This window comes from Danio rerio, chromosome 5, assembly GCF_052040795.2.
Source record: "Danio rerio strain M-AB ecotype USA chromosome 5, GRCz13ab, whole genome shotgun sequence".
In the NCBI taxonomy this organism is placed as follows: domain Eukaryota; kingdom Metazoa; phylum Chordata; class Actinopteri; order Cypriniformes; family Danionidae; genus Danio; species Danio rerio.
The window spans coordinates 9275494-9298691 of NC_141025.1; the positions used below are offsets into that span (position 1 = coordinate 9275494).

The following is a 23198-nucleotide window of genomic DNA, read 5'->3' on the forward strand; positions in this document are numbered from 1 at the left end:
TTAGATATTTATATAAAGCTCATATTTTATTTAAGCTTTATTTTAATAACAAAAAAGTTAAATAAATGTGGTTAACAATAAAAAAATGTAAATAAAAATCTGCCCCAGGCACTATGAAATCTTTATTAAATATTAAACATCTAATAAATATTAAATCAATAGCTTTATATCTGTTTTAATGATGTTAGTAAATTTTACTTCAAAATGACAAACAAATACATTTGATTTATTTTACATAATTATACAAGCTTGTTTCAGTTGAGCTTTATGCAATTTGTCAAAATAAATGGAAAATAATTGTACATCTTTTTTTAAAGAAGGTTTGTAAATTGTACTTCAAAACAACAAAGCCATTTCATTTATTTTAGATATTTTTAAAAGCTTAATTATATTTTTTGAGCTTTAATTTAACTACCAAATAATAATAATAAATAATAATAATAATAAATTAAATAATAATATATTTATTACCAATAACAAAAATTAATGAGCCCCAGGAACCAACCTGTTATTTGTGCAATAGTTATAGCAATTTGCAAACATATTTCAAACTAAATGTGCATGAATATGAGCTGTGATTAGACCTTTGGTTGCTGCGCCTGACGTAGTTGTCTCCGTCGACAGGTTTGCGATATGTTGTAAGAGCTTCATTCAACTGCTCTTCAATCATGTCCACATATTTCAGATTATACTCCTGCAAAAACACACACAGTTTACTACAACTGCAGTCAAGAGGAAGAAAAACAGAGAGTTTAAAAGTTGATATTTTACCTTGAGCCATTTCTCCAGCTGTTTGCTGACGTAGCCTCTTTCGTTGAGGTAGGAGAAGCCTTTCGGGATGGACAGAAATCTACAGATATGAGAGAGAAAAAGTAACTTACAAACCATTTAGCTGATGCGTTTGAGATGCATTTGACAGACAGAGACACAAGAAGTGCTAATTATACATAGAGAACTATTAGTTTTTAGAGAAATAAGTGCAAGAGTAAGGAAGGAGATTTTGTTTGACATGGCAGAGTGTTCCTACGGGTGGTTTGTCAAGCCCACTCACCTGTGTGAGGCAAACTTCATCAGTTTTTGCTTTTGTTTAAGAGATTTGGAGTGATTGTAAGAAAGTGTCAACGTGCAAAACAGGTGCAAGAGTCCGTTAAAGTATCAGCTTCTACAAGTGGTTTGTCAAGCCCACTCACCTGTGTGAGGCACACTAGTGCAATAATAAAGCAATAAAAGTGCTTTGAGGTTGTTGTGTCATGGTTTTGTTAACAGGGGTTTAGGTGATCGTAGAAGAGATCGAATGTTTGAATGATGCTACTGAATCAGCAGTCCGTGTGGGAATGGGAACGGGATGGTAAATGTATTTAAATGAGGGCTAGGACATTCAGCATATTTACATTTGTTTATTAGAAGTGGATTTAAAATTGAAACCTGAAGACTTTTTCATAGTTAAAAGATTCATAATTTTGTCTTTATATATGACTGTTAAATATATAATTAAATTCGTATAAATAAGCCTAATAAATGAACATTCATTAAATGAGCAAATTATAGAGCAATCGCTTTAGTAAGATAAAATTCGCATTTGGAAATTAAACAAAATCGGGTTGTTTTCTTTGTATGACTTGTTTTTTAAACGTTAGTGAAATGTAGATTATCAAAGCATCAGTAAGGGGTCTTCGCATATTAAATATACATTATTTTATTTAAATCTTAAATTGAAGCACACAAAAAAAAAACTATCAAAATAATGTAAAGTTTATGAACTAAAAACTATTTATTAGATTGAATAAAATTATGTCTACCTAACTACCAAAGCAGCATTTATATTATACTTATACTTTATTAGAGCTTTTATCCTTTCAGAAAAACAGAAACAAATGAATGTAAATTAAAACTGACTGCAAATTAAACTAATAAATTACAGGTAGCATTTGTAATTTTTTTTTATTAATTTAAGCTTCATAAATATGATGTATGATTTATTTTAACTTAAAATGTATAAACTGCATCAAAATGAAAGCGAAATGTCAATGAACAAATGATAGTAGAATATAACAAAATAAAAAGAAAATAAATATAAAAAAAATAAAGATGAAAAATAAAAGTAAATGAAATGACATTAAACATAGTTATAAATGTTAAATAAAAATTAGGAATATTTAAAAGATTTTGAATTTTTGTTTGATGTTTTAGTTTATGGCCAGTAATATAAAACACATAAAAACATTTTAAATCAGTTATGTCTCTCCAAAATATAAACATTAAACCCCTCTACAATTATGGTTCACTTATATTAAATAATAAATATATATTTCATCATTTCCATATTTCATTTCACAAACCACTCACACACAGATTTATAATTAAGCAAGACATTTCTACAAATAGTACACTGCTTAACAGAAAGCACGATTTATAACTCAATTTACATAATACAGGGTTCACACACATTTCTACTACTAAAATTCCATGACTTTTCCAAGACTTTTCCAGAACTTTAAGTACATTTTTATGATGAAATGTAATATATTATAATAAAAAAGCAATGACCTTCAGAATTATTACAGCATATCATAGTAAATGCAACAATCTATTTAGTTAAAATTTGTTTTATATCTATGTAAAATTGATTTTGATCATGCTTACACGCCACTAACAATGTGAAAGCAAGTTTTTGGCCAAGGACAGAAAAGATGTAAAGACAACTAACCTATATTCAAGTCAGGGCTGCACAATATATTATTTTAACATCGCGATGTGTGCATCCGCAATAGTCACATCGCAGGATATGCAATGTTGGGATTATAGTTTAATATAGAGTTTAATCATAATGGAGTAAAAGTTCATCATCTGCATGCATTTTTAAAGAGATAGTTAACCCCAAAAATTACTTACTATTTTATTTACACCCTTCACTTGTTTCAAACACTTATGAGGTTTTTTTTTTTAAACACAAAAAGATAATAATTTAGTAACTACTATAGTATTGAAACAAGTGAAGTGTGAGTAAATAGTGAGGACATTTTAATCTTTGCGGAACTGTACCTTTAGGGCCTGTGACGGTGAATATTCCAATAATTCAAATTTTAAAACATCCGGCCACAAGACATTTCTTGTAACTTTAATGAAGATTAAATGCTATACAATGAAGACTATGCAGTGCTAATTATTCAGTATCTGTAGCTGAATAGTGAATACCGGAAAACTATCATTTACTTTTATCTTTACTATATTTTATTTATCTATGCTTGTAATTTATTTGTTATATATTATTCTAGATTCACTCCTCTTTTCCAAGACTTTACCAGGCCAGGAAAATGCCATGTCAAAATTCCATGACTTTTCCAGGTTTTCCATGAACATATGAATCCTGTTAACAGTGATTTAAACAAGTCTTTCAATTTAACTGTGCACTAAAATAAATCAAAACAAATAGTAAACACTGAAAAATATATATTTTTAAAATAAACACAACTAAAATTTCTACTTTCTATTTTTAAATGTTTGTAAATGTTACCTAAAATGGTGAAAAAAAGGTTTAATTTAATTCTATATATGCTCATATTTTAACAATGTGAGAGCAAGTTTTTAACCAAGGACAGAAAAGATGTAAAGACAACTAACCTATATTCAAGTCAGGGCTGCACAAAATATATTATTTCAGCATCGATATCGCAATGTGTGCATCCGCAATAGTCACATCGCAGGATATGCAATGTTGGGATTATAGTTTAATATAGAGTTTAATCATAATGGAGTAAAAGTTCATCATCTGCATGCATTTTTAAAAAGATAGTTCACCCAAAAATTACTTACTATTTTATTTACACCCTTCACTTGTTTCAAACACTTATGAGGTTTTTTTTTTTTAATGAACACAAAAAGATAATAATTTAGTAACTACTATAGTATTAAAACAAGTGAAGTGTGAGCAAATAGTGAGGACATTTTAATCTTTGCGGAACTGTACCTTTAGGGCCTGTGACGGTGAATATTCCAATAATTCAAATTTTAAAACATCCGGCCACAAGACATTTCTTGTAACTTTAATGAAGATTAAATGCTATACAATGAAGACTATGCAGTGCTAATTATTCAGTATCTGTAGCTGAATATTGAATACCGGAAAACAATTATTTACTTTTATCTTTACTATATTTTATTTATCTATGCTTGTAATTTATTTGTTATATATTATTCTAGATTCACTCCCCTTTTCCAAGACTTTACCAGGCCAGGAAAATGCCATGTCAAAATTCCATGACTTTTCCAGGTTTTCCATGACCATATGAATCCCGTTAACAGTGATTTAAACAAGTCTTTCAATTTAACTGTGCACTAAAATAAATCAAAACAAATAGTAAACACTGAAAAATATATATTTTTAAAATAAACACAACTGAAATTTCTACTTTCTATTTTTAAATGTTTGTAAATGTTACCTAAAATGGAGAAAAAAAGGTTTAATTTAATTCTATATACGCTCATATTTTAACAATGTGAGAGCAAGTTTTTAACCAAGGACAGAAAAGATGTAAAGACAACTAACCTATATTCAAGTCAGGGCTGCACAATATATTATTTTAGCATTCAGTATTTTTAAAATAAACGCAACTGAAATTTCTACTTTCTATTTTTAAATGTTCGTAAATGTTATCTAAAATGGAGAAAAAAGGTTTAATTTAATTTTAAATATGCTCATATTTTATTTGACCTTTATTTTAATGACACTACCCCCCCCCCCCCCAAAAAAAAAAGTTTAATAATTTCAGTTAACAATAACCACAATAAATCAGCCTCTGAAGCATTTCTACAAAAAGCCCACTGCATAACAGAAAACCAAGGCTGTTTTACCTCAACAGCAGCAGGAGGCCTTTATCCCCCAGATGAGACAGAGCTGGTTTCATGTGGATCAGAGCGTGCAGATTGGCCTGAATGAACATTAATAATAATTAATAACATTTCATAAAACAAGCAAACACAACTACGTCATTCATAAACGATTAGAGTTTGCATGAACCGGAAGTTGCAACCGTTATTTTTTTTCGCATTGTGACGTAGTTCCTTGAGGTATGGAATATTAAAAGAGAAAACAGTGGGCGTGGCTTGTTTTTTTCTACTGCGAGCTGATTGGATGTAGTTAAGTTCATTCAGAAAGATCAGGTAAAGAGTTTGGGGAGAGTTATTACAACCTAACAGACTCCTCCTCCTCCTCACCATTTCTGTTTGTTGTCAAAACTGACAGTAGAGGGACGTGGTTAAGTATGTTAGCAACGCTCAATACCTCAGACAGAAGTAATCTGAGAATTTAACTTAAAACAAACAGGAAGTGCATTTACAGATTTCAATTAAAGATTATAAGAGCAAACTATTTGTTTACTTAATGACATGCACAGATATATTTTTCACCTAAAAACTAGCAATGTGAGCCAACAAAATCAATATGGTTAGTTCTGATTTCATTTGCATTTAACAGATCGTAACATTAGAAATGGCATTAGCTACTGATCTTCATTAATCACCTTGTCTTCGCAGGCCTCGTCCAGAATGTCGAGCGCCTCCATTGAGATGGTTTTGTTGTGGTCGTGCAACTGCGTGACCAGCAGCTCCATCCCCCAGTTACTGAAGAACTCAACATTGGCACGCAGAAGCACACGCAGGTGTTTGGTGGCGTACAAGCGGCAGTTCTGAAGCAGCACAAACAACAAATACCATCAATTTTAGGTTGAGTCATTCATCAAATCTACAGTGGCTTGCAAAAGTACACATAGCCCTTGAACTTTTCCACATTTTCTCACATTATGAACACAAACATAAATCTATTTTATTGGAATGTTATGTTAAAGACCAACACAAAATGGCATACAATTGTGACATATAAAGCAAATTATACACAAATTCTTTTTTTTTTTTTTTTTTACAAATAAAAAAACTGAAAAAAGCAGTGTGCAAAAGTATTCAGCCCCTGTGAGTCAATACTTTGTGGAAGCTGCAATTACAGCTGCAAGTTTTTGGGATATGCTTCTACCAGCTTTGCATATCTGGAGGCTGAAATCTTTGCCCATTCTTCCTAGCAAAACAATTCAAGCGGAGTCAGATTAGATAGAGAGCGTTTGTGTACAGCAGTTTTCAGATCTTGCCACAGATTCACGATGGGATTTAGGTCTGGACTTTGACTGGGTCATTCCAACACATTAATATGTTTGATATTAAATCACTCCATTGTGGCCTTGGCTTTATGTTTAGGGTTGTTTTCCTGTTGGAAGACTGCAAAACACTTGAGACTGAGGCATTTACCTTCCAAATGGACAATTTTATTGTAATTCAGACAATACTCTGATTAAGAGTTTACCATGTAAACAGTGGTTTTAGATTAATTAAATTTGATTAAGGTCATAATCGAACTAAAGAGAAATCAAATTAGGACAGGTGGAGTTTTCATATTGTAAACGCATTATTGAAGTGCAGTTTGAACATGTAAACACCGCAATCAAACTATTACCGTCGTGTAGGATTTTCACCGCATTTTGTGAAAGGATAGTCTATACACACACGGCTATTTGACTATTCTCTGCACTTATCGAGTCAGTGAAGAACCACAGACACCTGCATTGCACAATTCTGTGTGTGCGGTATCAAACTCCATTAAAATAACACACTTCCAGCAGTTCATACTCCCATCCAATATCTCGTTTAACACGGGGGGCATGCATGAAATGTTCCTGAATGAAAGTGAAAGTGCCAAACTGCAGTTAAAGTCATTGAATTAAAATGATAAACCCGAAAATACATGAAATTCCGGAGGAAATGTGGATACCGTGATGTTAATCTATCTATGTCATGAAAGAAACATTCAAAAAGCAACTCATGATGTAAACACCTTAATCATATTATTGTCTTACTCAGATTAAGGCAAATAATTCGATTACTGATGTCCATGTAAATGTAGTCATTAGCTATGTTTCCCTCCAAAAATGCGAATAAACTTCATGCGCAAAACTGGATTATCGCATAAAAGTTGTGCGAATGAAGCATTGTTTCCATCCAACGAGTCAAAGCGAACAAAATCGTCACTTCCTGATTAACTGGCGCCAAATATCAACAGTAAAAACTGCATTTGCTGCAGTAGGAGAAGCTGCATCAATCTTTTCTAAATGAATGCACCTCAAAAGACAATCCTGACAAGCAGTGAGCGCGCAGTGGCGTTTGAAGGTGTCGGACGCGGAGCACAGGCGCTCTTGATTCTGGAGGTCATTAATAATATAATAACATTAATATTGAAATGGTAAGGCGTTTTATAATGACCAAAACAACATTTCAGATGTTTTATAATGTGCTCAGCCTGACGTTTTATCCATTCACACACATTTTAAGCATCACATGATCTCTTTTAACAAAATCACATGACCATTTTTAATGCGCAGGCTGGAGTTTGTGCAGTAAAAGTGTTTCCATTGCAGTTTATGCACATCTTTTCTTATAGAATAAAAAGTTTATCCTACCCAGTTAGGCGCATACGTTTTTTATGCGCATCATGGCATTTCCATCATCTGTTTTTTTTATGCGCATTTGCGCAAATAGGTGGATGGAAACATAGCTATTGTGTTTTAAAAAAATAGTCTCTCTGTATTTGCAGATATTTTGAAATACAATTACTATTTCACTGGACAGCTAATAAGCTAATACAGTTTTCAGCTGTATATAACTTGGTCTGATTTAAAATGATCAATAATTAACTTTTATGTAATACAAAGTTTTAGCAATGGTATTACCTCATACTAAGCTTCCAGAGCAACAAGCTAAAATAAATTGTTTTTTTGTTGTTGATAATGAAAATGTTTATATGTTTCAAGAGTTCCCACTTAGCTGATGATTGATTATAAGCAAGTTTGGCATGCTCAGAGAGCCCTGAGCTCAAAAGGTCCTTGGGCCCTGGGCTACCTCTCGTTTGCAGGACAAGAGGGGAGCTTTGAGCTCAGGTAGATCTCACAACTCCTCCCTTGATGAGAGCTGATGACTAAAATGATTGCTATGAAGAGATATGCTGAGGCCATCTTCCAGCCTCCACCGTGGTGACTGAAGCTCTGCACAAGACTTTTGGCCAGCGGAGAAATTAAAATGGTCGTGCCCAACTGAGTCTGGTTCTCTCAAGGTTTTTTTTTCTTCACTCCCATCAGGTGAAGTTTTTTTTTCCCTCTCCGCTGTCGCCACTGGCTCGCATGGTTCAGGATTGGCAGAGCTATGCATCGATGAATTGGCTCTTCAGTGTTTGAACTCTCAGTAATGATTAAATCACACTGAACTGAGCTAAACTGAACTGAAATGAACTTAAACACTAAAAACTGAACTACACTGTTTCAGTTACTATGACCATTTATGTGAAGCTGCTTTGACACTATCTACATGTAAAAGCGCTATACAAATAAAGCTGAATTGAATTGAATTGAATATGCTGCTGGATGAGAGTTTGACTGTAGGGCTAAATTTCGACTGATCAATTCACTTGTGCATGTATCTGAAATGTGGGAGGAAACCGAAGAACCCGGGGAAAACCCACAAGAGTTCGGGAAGAACATGCAAACTACGCACAGAAACGACAGCCGGCCTGTTAAAGGACTAGAACCGGTGATGTTCTTGCTGTGAGGCAACAATGCTGATCACTGGACCACTGTGCCTCCCTAAGAAGGGAAAGGTGGAGGAGTAGGGGTGGAAGGGGGGACTCTTCATATCGAAGATGACTGTAGTGAGAAACCCTGGCTCTTTTAGGAATGGCCTGATTGGTGGATCATACATGCTAATGCATAACCAGCCGTGTTCAATCATAATCACGTGATTCTCTCGAAATTAGTTTATAAATAAACTTCACTTAGTGAACAGAACAATGGTATCTCTGTGATCTTACATCAGTGGCCGCCGTGAGGATCTTGGACAGAATGACTCGAGCGAGTCCGTCTCTGCTGTAGTCCAGAGTGGAGACTGTGAGCTTCAGCAGATGATCCTGGTTCTTCATCGAGCACAAGTTCAACAGACTGAGCAAAACACATCAAGATCAAAAGATTAACAGCTTTAGGGGTCCCACGCTTTCATGAACATCAGATTCAAGGACCTTCGATGACCTTTAAAAGCACCATTAATTTTAAATCAAGCGCCTTTGTAATTCATACCCAGGCATATGTAGCGCCATGAAAGTCCTTATTATTCTTAACATTTAACTTACACTTAATAGTTATGTTAAAATGTCAGATTAATTTTCCAAACTTGACCGTTTGAAAAAGTCATATTCAAAGAAATGTATTAAACTTTGTTGAATTCAATACTTGATCTATTTTATTACTATTATTATTACTACTATACTGTACGCAATAATGAGTGTGTGTGTTCTCTCACCACTGAAATACACCACACTTCTCCAGCATCTTGACTCCGTGTGGCTGTGCAGAAAGAGTGCCCAGAAACAAGAAGTAGTGCTGATTGAGGGTGGTGAGGAGGCCATTGCTATGGAGACTGCGCTCTGGTTTGAGCCCAGAAGACGATGTGAGCCACTGGACAATATCCTTCACCAGCTCCTCCAAATACGACTGACCGTCCTACAAAAACACAAGACAGTCAATCAGTGCATTGACAAGGATCCTTTAATTTTGTTACGCCCCGTCTAGGGGTAAGGATGCAACATCAAAGGGAAGACTGCACACACAGAGCTGCTTAAGAAAATTTGTAAAGATTTTATTTTCACAATGATTTTCTCAAACAAAACTTTTCTTTTTTTCTCACACACACACACGCACGCACACACACACACACACACACACACACACACGCACACACACACACACACACACACACACAGACACAGACACAGATACTAGGCTTGGGCAGTAATATGGTAATATGGTATACCGCGGGATCTTAAAATAGCAACGGTGTCAGTTTCAATACCGTTATACCGTCATAAAAACAATGCACTTCAATAGGAGACAAGTATTAAACAATAAATATTATTTTTTTAATGCCTACAAATGCGTATGCGTAATTGTCATGACGGGACAGTGTGAAGGAGAGAGAGTGAAAGAGAGGTAAGGTAAGATTTCGAGTCGTGCACCAAGTCACTTGCAGTGTGTGTGTGTGTAAATAAGAGAGCATGCTGTCTGTGTGTCGCTTGGTGCTCTATCTCACTCTATGTGTGTGCGTGAATGAATGAGAGAGAGAGAGAGAGAGTAAGAGAGAGTAAGAGAGAGACACACACACACACAGCATCCACGTGGATGCGGGCGCGCATGCTCGCTCGCTCAGGAGCGATATTGTAAGACCGCACAGCCGCTCTCTTTTAAGTTACCGACCACTCCCACGCTTTATTCTGAAACACATACACACACACACACACACACACACACACACACAGAGACCGCGTGGTGCCGTGCGTCTCTGTGTGTGTGTGTGTATGTAAGAGAGAGAGAGAGAAACAGAGAGAGAGTGAGAGAGAGTGTGTGTGTGTGTGTGTGGTGCTGTGCATCTCTTTCGCGCTCTGTGTGTGTGTGTGTCCCACGCAGATCTCTGTACGAACAAGGCAAACAGGTGACCGCGAACCTCAGGTAATTAAGTCATTAAATATAGTATATCCTCTATTAAGTGTATTAGTCATTAAATATAGTATATCCGCTATTAAGTGTATTAGTCATTAAATATAGTGTATCCGCTATTAAGTGTATTAGTCATTAAATATAATATACCCTCTATTAAGTGTATTAGTCATTAAATATAGTATATCCGCTATTAAGTGTATTAGTCATTAAATATAGTATATCCGCTATTAAGTGTATTAGTCATTAAATATAATATATCCTCTATTAAGTGTATTAGTCATTAAATATAATCTATCCTCTATTAAGTGTATTAGTCATTAAATATAATATACCCTCTATTAAGTGTATTAGTCATTAAATATAGTATATCCTCTATTAAGTGTATTAGTCATTAAATATAGTATATCCGCTATTAAGTGTATTAGTCATTAAATATAATATATCCTCTATTAAGTGTATTAGTCATTAAATATAATATACCCTCTATTAAGTGTATTAGTCATTAAATATAGTATATCCTCTATTAAGTGTATTAGTCATTAAATATAATCTATCCTCTATTAAGTGTATTAGTCATTAAATATAGTATATCCGCTATTAAGTGTATTAGTCATTAAATATAGTGTATCCGCTATTAAGTGTATTAGTCATTAAATATAATATACCCTCTATTAAGTGTAATTAAGTGTATTAGTCATTAAATATAGTGTATCCGCTATTAAGTGTATTAGTCATTAAATATAATATACCCTCTATTAAGTGTATTAGTCATTAAATATAGTATATCCGCTATTAAGTGTATTAGTCATTAAATATAGTATATCCGCTATTAAGTGTATTAGTCATTAAATATAATATATCCTCTATTAAGTGTATTAGTCATTAAATATAATCTATCCTCTATTAAGTGTATTAGTCATTAAATATAATATACCCTCTATTAAGTGTATTAGTCATTAAATATAGTATATCCTCTATTAAGTGTATTAGTCATTAAATATAGTATATCCGCTATTAAGTGTATTAGTCATTAAATATAGTATATCCTCTATTAAGTGTATTAGTCATTAAATATAATATACCCTCTATTAAGTGTAATTAAGTGTATTAGTCATTAAATATAATATACCCTCTATTAAGTGTATTAGTCATTTAATATAGTATATCCGCTATTAAGTGTATTAGTCATTAAATATAGTATATCTTCTATTAAGTGTATTAGTCATTAAATATAATATACCCTCTATTAAGTGTAATTAAGTGTATTAGTCATTAAATATAATCTATCCTCTATTAGGTGTATTAGTCATTAAATATAATATATCCTCTATTAAGTGTATTAGTCATTAAATATAATATATCCTCTATTAAGTGTATTAGTCATTAAATATAATCTATCCTCTATTAAGTGTATTAGTCATTAAATATAGTATATCCTCTATTAAGTGTATTAGTCATTAAATATAGTATATCCGCTATTAAGTGTATTAGTCATTAAATATAGTATATCCTCTATTAAGTGTATTAGTCATTAAATATAATCTATCCTCTATTAAGTGTATTAGTCATTAAATATAATATACCCTCTATTAAGTGTATTAGTCATTAAATATAGTATATCCGCTATTAAGTGTATTAGTCATTAAATATAGTATATCTTCTATTAAGTGTATTAGTCATTAAATATAGTATATCTTCTATTAAGTGTATTAGTCATTAAATATAATATACCCTCTATTAAGTGTATTAGTCATTAAATATAGTATATCTTCTATTAAGTGTATTAGTCATTAAATATAGTATATCCTCTATTAAGTGTATTAGTCATTAAATATAATCTATCCTCTATTAAGTGTATTAGTCATTAAATATAATCTATCCTCTATTAAGTGTATTAGTCATTAAATATAGTATATCCTCTATTAAGTGTATTAGTCATTAAATATAGTATATCCTCTATTAAGTGTATTAGTCATTAAATATAATATACCCTCTATTAAGTGTATTAGTCATTAAATATAGTATATCCGCTATTAAGTGTATTAGTCATTAAATATAGTATATCTTCTATTAAGTGTATTAGTCATTAAATATAGTATATCCTCTATTAAGTGTATTAGTCATTAAATATAATCTATCCTCTATTAAGTGTATTAGTCATTAAATATAGTATATCCTCTATTAAGTGTATTAGTCATTAAATATAGTATATCCTCTATTAAGTGTATTAGTCATTAAATATAGTATATCCTCTATTAAGTGTATTAGTCATTAAATATAGTATATCCTCTATTAAGTGTATTAGTCATTAAATATAGTATATCCTCTATTAAGTGTATTAGTCATTAAATATAGTATATCCTCTATTAAGTGTATTAGTCATTAAATATAGTATATCCTCTATTAAGTGTATTAGTCATTAAATATAGTATATCCTCTATTAAGTGTATTAGTCATTAAATATAGTATATCCTCTATTAAGTGTATTAGTCATTAAATATAGTATATCCTCTATTAAGTGTATTAGTCATTAAATATAGTATATCCTCTATTAAGTGTATTAGTCATTAAATATAGTATATCCTCTATTAAGTGTATTAGTCATTAAATATAGTATATCCTCTATTAAGTGTATTAGTCATTAAATATAGTATATCCTCTATTTGGTCTGTTCCCCTTTCTTACCTCTTCTGAATCCAGGAGGAACTGGTTGAACTGGCAGCCTGCGACTGTGAGCTGTCTGGCTTTGGCGTGATCCAACTCCAGAGCAGAGTACAGCTTACTGCTGGGCTTATAGAAATATAGCAACCTCCTCACAAACCTACAAATAAACAAACATTAGGGATGCAGCTTGTGGTCAGAGCTTAGCAAGACATTGCAGCTCATGTCTGATGTTAAGATGCTCTTACTTGTGCATCTGCTCGTCCTTGATGTTTTTGAGGTTCACGTTTGGCCACTAGAAATGAACAACAACAGTGTATGGTGAACTATTAAAAACAACTGCTTTCTATTTATATATATATATATATATATATATATATATATATATATATATATATATATATATATATTCATTTTTCTTATTTTGGTAATTGAGTTAGTAAGAAAGGGGTTGGGGGATGGGATTATCAATGGTCTAAGGTTGTCACGATACAGGAATTCTTTCCCAATCGATACTGAAATTTTAAAAACGTCCATTTCTCGCTAACATTTGAGTGCTGTTGAGTGCATTCTTAAACAGAAATGACTGTGATTGGCTGTGAAGGTCATCAGTTCACCGAACTCACCACTGTTTACTGAGTGTACCCACAGATACAGGGACACTGGAGCATTTTTAAGCCACGATTCATCAGCGGATCGCTCGTATGTCAGCTTATAGACAAACCAGCTGATCGACGTTGAAATGCTCCAGTGTAGAGATCTGCATGGGACGGAATTTTTAGTTCTGCTCCCGCCAGGTTTTATTCTGCACCCAACCGTTCCTGCTGTATATTCAGCCTTTATTCTCCCACTGCCCGACCTGCCCCATTTTCTACCCAACCAGACCGTTCCCACTAAATTTAGATCTTGTTTCCAAAATCTCATGTTTAAATTGAGTATTACGAGAGAGAGATAACAGATAAAAGTGTAGGTTGTGCAAGGATTGAAGGCTTAATGTCAGTTTTGTTTGCCTCTTGTGCCGTGTGACGTGCGGTAAGGTTTGTGGCTGGTGAGGCACTGACTCTTTTAAAGTCCGATTTACAAATATATCCACTCAGTATATCTGCCAACTACCGATTGAGATTCTTTCTACACACATAACAGATACATACAGGGCCAAGGAAGAATGAAAAATCTATAGCGATTATATTTGCCTTTCAAAAAACATCCAGCTTGACGCTACAGAGTCCACAGTCGACACACAGCACCACGGCAGATGCACTCGCTCACACACACACACACACACACACACACACACTAACACACACACACACACACAAACACACACACACAAACACGCACGCACGCACGCACGCACGCACGCACGCACGCACGCACGCACGCACGCACACACGCACACACACACACACACACACACACACACACACACACACACACAGTTCAGCCAAGTGTCTGTATTCTATAGTCTTTGGTACAGCACACCGCGGCGGATGACCTTGCTCTCTCTCGCTCGCGGCGCTATATTGTAAGACCGCCCGCTCCCATTCAAATTACATCAGAGTGACTGACCGCTACCGTGTTTTTTTCGGTAATTTATTCTGGTCGGGTCCCCGACTCCTCCGGGAATGCAGACCTCTACTTAAGTGTCCCTGTATCTGTAGTTACACTGGGTAAACAGCGGTGAGTTCGGTGAATTGATGACCTTCACAGCCAATCACAGTCATTTCTGTTGAGCATGTGAACACAATGTTAAATCAGCGCTGTTTAAGTGCTCAAATGTTAGCGGGAAATTGAAGTTTTAAAAATTTCTGTATTGATTGGTAGCGAATTGCAGTATCTTGACTGCTTTACTTTTCTGTATATATTACTTGTTCTGTCATACAAAAGACCAGTAAGAAGATTGAAAATAACAACTGCTTTATAATTTAATATATTTATATTTCTGTGATGCGAAAAGCTGAATTTTCAGCATCATTTGCTTTAAATTCAAATGAGATTGAGCTCTATTTAAAAGAGGGCGGAGCTACAGATGTCTGTGTCAGCATAGTGGCAGATTCAAAAACAAGACTAACATCTTATGCTAATGAGGGAAAAATGGTCACTAATGGGTGGGGCTTTCTCCCTATGATGACATGTACAAATGGACAATGTCAGTCAAAGTGTTTCTGCATAGTATTTTTATCAAGTGTGATTATAAACAAATTAAATTAATAAATTTTTACTAATAGAAGCTTTTTATATTCACAGAAATTTGCCACACAACTACGTTTAATCCCTTTAAAAAAATGATTTTTGCACAATAGTTCCACTTTAACGCGACTGTATTGACATTCTACACATACTTTCTGAAATAAGCAGAATAATATGTATACTGTACACAAGAAGGGAATTTTCTGAATGCATGGAGTCTTGCATACTGAGTGAACTGGTAAAAGAAAACATGCATTTTTTCTAAACATAAAATTACATTTGTTTATAACTAAATGTGGGTTTTTACCTTCAGTATAGTGATGATCAAAATCCAGTTCCAGTCCAGGTTTTGCTTGTGATTGAGGATCTGACTGTCCCTCAGGTTCATCATCAGCGCCTCTTCAGTGTCCTACACCACACACACAAACAACAAACTCTCCTGTTTAAGTATCTTATTATATCAATATAAACTGTAACATGTTAAATGTTACTACTATTACTTTCTGATTTATTTATTTATTTTCTTGCATTGTGTTTTGTTTGGTATGTGGACATGTAATACTGCTTCCGACCACCAGGGGCACTAGGTTGATTTGCACCTGTATAAAAAGTCACTTACCATAGAGTATGAAGGAGTGTTTGGTAAAGTGGCCACCACATGGATCACTTTCGCTACCGGCCTTCACATTTAGTCCAATGGTTGAGCACTTTCGAAGTTATCGCTCAATCGTGAGTATATGTGTATTTTATTTAATGTTTTGTGTGTAAGCAGTTATTTATGTCATTTTTGTTTGCTTGTTTTAGAAGGACTGTTTATATGTTGCTGTCGCATAGGTTGGCTTGCTGTTTCTCACTGGAGGAGCTACGTTAACCAACATCTCGGGGAGCAACAATCTCACTTAAAAAGGGCAACTTGCTGTCCTACAAACAACCACCTCTCTTCTAAGGAGTCACAGGACATCAAAAGGACTTTCTGCATCGCTCTCAAGTGCTCTAAATAAGTGGTCGCTGACTTTTTCATTTTTCAAAGACTATTTTGCTTCTAACTTTAAAATGCCTATTTTTTTTTGTTGTGATTGATGTTTTGTTGTTTATTTGATGAGAACCCTTAAGGCTCCTACACACCGGGACGCTTTTGTTAGCGTTTATCGTCAGCGTTTTACGAGTCGTTTTTTAGTATTCAAACCAAATAGATTTTCACTGGCGTCAAGCTGAAAAGTATGCAAATTCACTCTTTTGACATTAGATGGCGCTACACAACTTTAAGCTTCTGACACCCACTTATAACACAGAAGAAAAGGAGGAGAGGAAGTTCATACGGTTATTGTTAAAGTTACTGGTGATTCGAACAAGCATGGATAGTTCAAGCAGCAGCTTTAGCTCTAGCGATGAAGAAATGATTGTTCACCAGTGCAATAAGCAGCTCCATGTTCATAAATTTGACATATAGCTGCCCCTTGCACGGCAGACAGCATCTGGCGATTATATGAAGGATTGAACAAAAGCTCTCGTGCTAGATGTGGCAAACAGTTACCTGAAAAGACTTTTCATAGCGGACCTGACGCCAACGGAGTCTTTTATGCACTCTTGGAAAAAGTGTAGATGGTGGATTAACATTCAGCACATGATCACTAGTAAGATGTCATTATTTGTTATTTATTCTGCGTGAATTTCTCCCGAATCCGCGCATGTGGTGAACATTTTGCAGTAAAAACTGGTCGCACACAACAATTTTATACACTCGCAAAAATGCTCCCAAACATATTTTGAGGTCGCATGGATCAAATTTCAGGCGCATATGCGACCAAAATGGTCGCAATTTCGAGCCCTGTGTTTACTGTAACTTCAGCAGCTCCGTGCACATGAGCAAAAGTGCCGATCTGATTGGTGGAGAACATTTTGACGCGGCGCGTCAAAACAAAAAAAACAAGCATGAGGCGTTTTTTCAAAATGACACTTTTGCGCCTGCCGTTTTGCACGTTGGTGTGCACGATCACATTGACGCCCGTTATTTAATCGCGAGGCGTTAAACGTTGACAGAAAACGCAAGCAAAAAAACATCTAAGTGTGCACAGGCCTTTACACGTGGCTAAAATAAAAAGTGTACACTTGATTTAATTTGTTTTAAGAGAGTGCTTATTCAGTACAGCCAAAATTCTGTAGAACCCCCTCAGATGTGATACCAAATCGAGGAGAGGAGGTGTTGCAAAACATGAAAATTTCAGAAATTCCAAGTGAAATTTTGGAACAGAGTTTTGAACTGGTTCACAGATAATTAAAGACATTGTCTCATTCAGTTTAAAGTGCTTCATAGGCTTCATTAATCAAAGTGTAAATAGTATAAAATATTTCCAGAAGTGGCCCTAGTGTGTGACAAATGTCAGTTTTTAGATTCCAACTCGTCTCATTCCTGTGTTATGTGTCCCAAATTACAGAGCAAAATTCCAATCATTGAAATCCATAGTAGGAAAAACAAATACGATGGACGCCAATGGCTACAGGTTTCCAACATTCTTCAAAATATCTTTTTTTAGAATAGAAAAAAAATAGTAAGAGTGATTTTAGATGAACTATCCAGTTAATGTTCCTAAAAATAGATATTATTTTATTTTAAGAAGCATCTTATTTCTCAATTCTTTTTTTTTTAGACCAGTGGTCACCAAACTTGTTCCTGGAGGGCTGGTGTTCTGCAGATTTTAGCTCCAACCCTAATCAAACACACATTAACAAGCTAATTAAGGACTTACTAGGTATACTTGAAACACCCAGGAAGGTGTGTTGAGGCAAGTTGGAGCTAAACCCTGCGGGGACACCGGCCCTCCAGGACCGAGATTGGTGACCCCTGCTTCAGAGCCTTTTAATCTGAGATTTCCTCCAAGGGCAGCATTGATACCTTCATAATATAGATGTCCTTGTGTGGCCGATGATGCTGCTGGTCCCTCCTGTGAGAGGAGCTGGACGTCCTGTGCAGGATGTGATGCAGGTAAAGACTGTAAGGTTTGGGGCCCCGGCGCTTCTTTTCATGGAAACGCTTCAGGTGGTTCACGGCTGCACTGGCACGCCTGCAAAACACACCATTAAAATGTACAAATTGCACCGTAAGACACTGGAGAGTGGATGAGTGTGTGTGAGTACAGGTATATGTGGTTTACAGGGACATAAAGTTGTATAATGACATTGGTATGACCTAATTGTACTCTGTTGTGGTGGTTTAAAGGGTCACACCTCGTGTACCTCTAATTCCAAATGCTTAAAATTCACATTTAACAAAGTCTTTTGATATTCATTGTCACAGATTGTCCTGGTGAGTTTAGTTCCAACCCTAATTAGACACACCTGGGCTAGCTAATCAAGCTCTTACTAGGCTTTCTAGAAACATCCCTGCAGGTGTGTTGAAGCAAGTTGGAGCTAAAATCTGCAGGACACCAGCCCTCCAGGACCGAGTTTGGGCACCCCTGGTTTAGGGGTAGGCGTGAGGTAGAGTCATATCATAAGTGGTTTTACAGTATAAAATACATTACACCTATGCAGTGTCCCTGTATATATGTGTGTGTGTGTGTGTGTGTGTGTGTGTGTGTGTGTGTGTGTGTGTGTGTGTGTGTGTGTGCACAGTCGCACTCACAGCCGTTTCTCCTGAGAGATGTCAAAGGAAGCAGCCATGTTGATCAGTGTTGGCAAACAGTGCAGATGATGACTGTGAGAGTGAGGAAGAATCGTATTGGCCTAGAAGACAGACCAATCAAGATGAAGACACAGATCAACATGATAAAACGTCAAGTACGTTCTACAGCAGAATCAATCAGAAAGAGCTTTATTGTATTGTACTGTTTGATAAAATACGCAAGATATTTGTTTTCGTGACCGAAGTCCACAGTGCAACAGATTTAGTGACAGGACAAAAACACTTGATAAAAAAAGGAATAAAAAAATAACAAGCACATAAAAAATTACAATATACAAGTGCACTTACAGGTATATTACTTTATACAATATTGTATATACACCTATATTATGTATAAATTAAAATGTAAACTAAGTATGTTGTTAAATAAACAAGTGTATATGTGTGCATAAATACTGTTGTGTGTGCCACAATTATTATATAATGTGTCTAGGCTCAATTGGATCAAATGGCGAAGAAAAAAATGACTGTCCATTAAAAGAAAACCTGTATATTTACTAATTGAAACCAAATGACAGACAAAATATGAAAAAGGATAGCAACCTTTTCAAAGAAACAAAAATGTTTTACCATTTTTTATAGCAAGGTTGTGTTCATTTAAAATAAAAAGGGAGAATTTAGAATCCTTAAAAATCTCTAAAGATTTCCACATTTAGTTCAAGCTTTATATACTTGTTTAAGAACAAACGGTCTCTCTTTCATTGCAATAGTGTTTAATATTTTACAGTAATGTAATCATAATTTGCATACAACTTTTCTTTTTTTTTAGTTTATGTAAACTATTGTTATTTAACTTTTTAAAATATTTTATTTAAGTTAAGTTAAATGAAACGGACTGATGGAGATATACACTCACCGGCCACTTTATTAGGTACACCTTACTAGTATCAGATCGGAGCTCATTTTGCCTTCATAACTGCCTTAATTCTTCATGGCATTGATTCAACAAGGTGCTGAAAATGCTCATAGATTTTGGTCCATATTAACATGATAGCATCATGTAGTTGCTGCAGATTTGAACTGAACTGGCCTGAACCGTTGATATAAGGCAGCAAGATTCAAGCTTTCATGTTGTTGAAACCAAACTCTGACCCTACCATCCGAATGTCACAGCAGAAATCAAGACTCATCAGACCAGGCAAATTTTTCTAAAGTTCTTTCTTTTTTTTCTAAAATTGTCCAATTTTGGTGAGTCTGTGTGAATTGTATCTCAGTTTCCTGTTTTTAGCTAACAGGAGTGGCACCCGGTGTGGTCTTCTGCTGCCTTAGCCCATCTGCCTCAAGGTTAAACATGTTGTGTGTTCAGAGATGCTCTTTTGCAGACCTCGGTTGTAACGAGTGGTTATATGAGTTACTGTTGCCTTTCTATCAGCTGGAACCAGTCTGGCCATTCTCCTCTGACCTCCTGCATCAGCAAGACATTTGCATCCACAGAACTGCCGCTGACTGGATATTTTCTTTTTTCATACCATTCTCTGTAAACCCTAGAGATGGTTGTGCGTGAAAATCCCAGTAGATCAGCAGTTTCTGAAATACTCAGACCAGCCTGTCTGGCAGCAACAACCATGCCACATTCAGTAACTCAAATCACCTTTCTTCCTCATTCTGATGCTCGGTTAAACTGCAGCAGACCGTCATGACCATGTTTACATGTGTAAATGCATTGAGTTGCTTCCATGTGATTAGCTGATTAGAAATTTGCTCTAACAAGCAGTTGGACAGGTGTACCTAATAAAGTGGCCGGTAAGTGGGGGTCAACATTTGTGATATATTTGGTACCAAAGAAACAAAAGGCCAAAATAGAAAATTCCACATCAGTATTTTTTTTATAGCAAAGTTGTGTTCATTTACAATCAAAAGGGAATATTTAGAATAAATAAAGATCGTAAAAGATTACAAAATGTATGCTGGTTTACATTATTGTTGCTTATGATAAAAAAGTTTATTGATATTGTATTAAGCAGCCAATGTTTAGTATTTGTACACTATTCTAATTATAGTTAATTACTTTTCATTTTAATCATTCTAATTTGTGCTGTTGTTTTTATTAGTAGTTTATATATATATATATATATATATATATATATATATATATATATATATATATTATATATATATATATATATATATATATATATATATATATATATATATATATGTTTAGAGTTAAACTAAATGTAAAATGAGAAATATTTCTGGCAAACTTGCTTAAATTAGATATTTTTTATACTTATTTATTATTAACAATTTATATTTAATTGAAAAATTTTATAAATACTACAACAAAATAATAAAATAGGTTTAGTTTTGTTGTTTTAATTTAAGCAAACATGTATAGATAATTATCGTAAAAAATATAGTGTCATAATGTAATGCTGTACCATGTGCAAGAGTTCTCCAAGCAGTATGGTGGCTCTCACAGATATCTGTCCATCACTGCTGGTCACGACCTCCACCAGACCCTGAACAAAAACAAACCAATAAAACATCAGCAATAAAAACCCTCACAAATCCACTTAAAGCAAAAACACGTCTAGAGTGAGTATGCACCTCTAGAAGTCCACTGTTGATAAAAGCAGACAGCAGCAGAGCCAGATAATTGTCCATGAGGTCTGGTCTGGTGAAAAAAGAAAAAGAAAGAGCATTTCACTAAGAATATCCCAGAATATACATTTCAAATAACCCTCAAAGAGTGTGATTGTTCAATTCAATTCAATTTAAAGGGTCACGAAACACCAAAACACATTTTTGATGTGTCCCACACTGCTATAAACACTATTAGGACAAATATATCTCACTAAAAAGTGAAAATTGGTTGTTTTGGCGTTATTTCGAGCAAATTCGTACTTACGGTTTGAAACGAATTTTTGAAGCTGCGTCACGGCCATGAGATCTTAGCGTGTATTCCAGCATGTAGACTGTACGTCTGTACCTGGGAGTGCCTTATGAAGTCTCCGAGTGTGCTGCATTAATGCATGGGTAAGGCTTGGTTCAAACCAATCAGCGCGCTCTATTGTGCAACTTCATTAATATTCATTAATGTTGCAGTGTTTAGACGGCAGAGAGACGCCACGTTGTGTTGGCAAAACAAGTGTGCAGTGTTGCTTTTATAATTTGCTGCGGTGAAGGTTTTGTTTTCATTTTCCCTTTATGAGAGTGCAGCTGGACTCACGTGTGGATTACAGTGCATGCAACGCTCCACAACAATACGCGTCTAAGGAACATTGTTTACCCAAGAGCTTTTCTCATCTGGAAATGGTGTGATTTGGATTTGCTGCTCGCCTCCTCTTAACAAAGACGCGGCTCTAGTTGGTGTTGATTGTCCTGTCTCTACAGATTTGGTGAGTGAGCGACCAGTGGCCTTTGTTTATTCAGATGGCAAAGTTAGTTTGTATCGATCTAACTATTACACAGAGTGTAAACATGTTAGCACCACAATCAAACTTACCATCGTGTAGGAATTTTGTCACCACAATTTGTGACCGGAATAACACACACGGCTTTCTGACGCTACCTGCCGAGTGCATCTAAGTTTCCGGGAAACGCAGAGGTTTTTTTTCTCTCATTCGCCTTGCGGTAACGAACATTGCATGAAAAATACATGCTTAGAGCAGTTCCTCGAATCAAATATCTCGTTTGTCACGAAGGGTGTGAATGAAATTCCTGAATGAAAGAGCCAAACTGCAGTTAAAGAACACCATTTAATAATTTGTCGAATCATTCGATTACTGATGTCCATGTAAACACAGTCACTTTCTCCCCAATGTGTGTGTGTGTGTTTTGACTCTGAAAATCAGTACATGCCCAAATCGACACTCTGATATCACCCCTCTTTTACTCCTCCGACACTCCCCCCTAAACAGAGCTGGACACGCCCACTGTCCTGACTTTAAGTAGAGGTGTGAAAACACCCAGCTGAAACAAGGGGGTTTCGTGGCCCTTTAAGTTAGCTTATGATAATTATTGTTCCAAATCAGCTTTACAAAAGGTGCATGCTATAAAATTACACTCAAAATCATAAATGTATATAGGGTGGATAACATATAAACATAGTTTACCTGCAGTTATTCAATACATAGTGTATTTTT

At 34.9% G+C, this 23198-nt stretch overlaps 2 protein-coding genes across 5 annotated transcripts in view; one reads left to right on the forward strand and one right to left on the reverse strand.

The window, feature by feature from the left end:
• osmr (oncostatin M receptor) overlaps positions 1-23198 on the forward strand; it is a 151812-nt gene that overhangs the window by 76981 nt on the left and 51633 nt on the right. The gene's annotated exons all lie outside the window — the stretch shown is intronic.
• rictora (RPTOR independent companion of MTOR, complex 2 a) overlaps positions 1-23198 on the reverse strand; it is an 81558-nt gene that overhangs the window by 31012 nt on the left and 27348 nt on the right. For all 4 annotated transcript variants that reach the window (XR_015490711.1, XR_015490710.1, XR_015490712.1 and 1 more), the window contains exons 14-26: positions 21661-21727; positions 21492-21572; positions 19051-19151; positions 18322-18490; positions 15736-15837; positions 13487-13533; positions 13263-13398; positions 9385-9584; positions 8900-9026; positions 5520-5684; positions 4852-4928; positions 772-850; positions 585-694 (exon numbers count right to left, since the gene is read on the reverse strand). Coding sequence is in view for 1 of the 4 variants with exons in the window: in XM_087253089.1 (XP_087109215.1) it covers positions 585-694; positions 772-850; positions 4852-4928; positions 5520-5684; positions 8900-9026; positions 9385-9584; positions 13263-13398; positions 13487-13533; positions 15736-15837; positions 18322-18490; positions 19051-19151; positions 21492-21572; positions 21661-21727 (1461 nt within the window). In the remaining 3 variants the exon portion in view is untranslated. The remainder of the gene's footprint in view (positions 1-584; positions 695-771; positions 851-4851; positions 4929-5519; positions 5685-8899; positions 9027-9384; positions 9585-13262; positions 13399-13486; positions 13534-15735; positions 15838-18321; positions 18491-19050; positions 19152-21491; positions 21573-21660; positions 21728-23198) is intronic.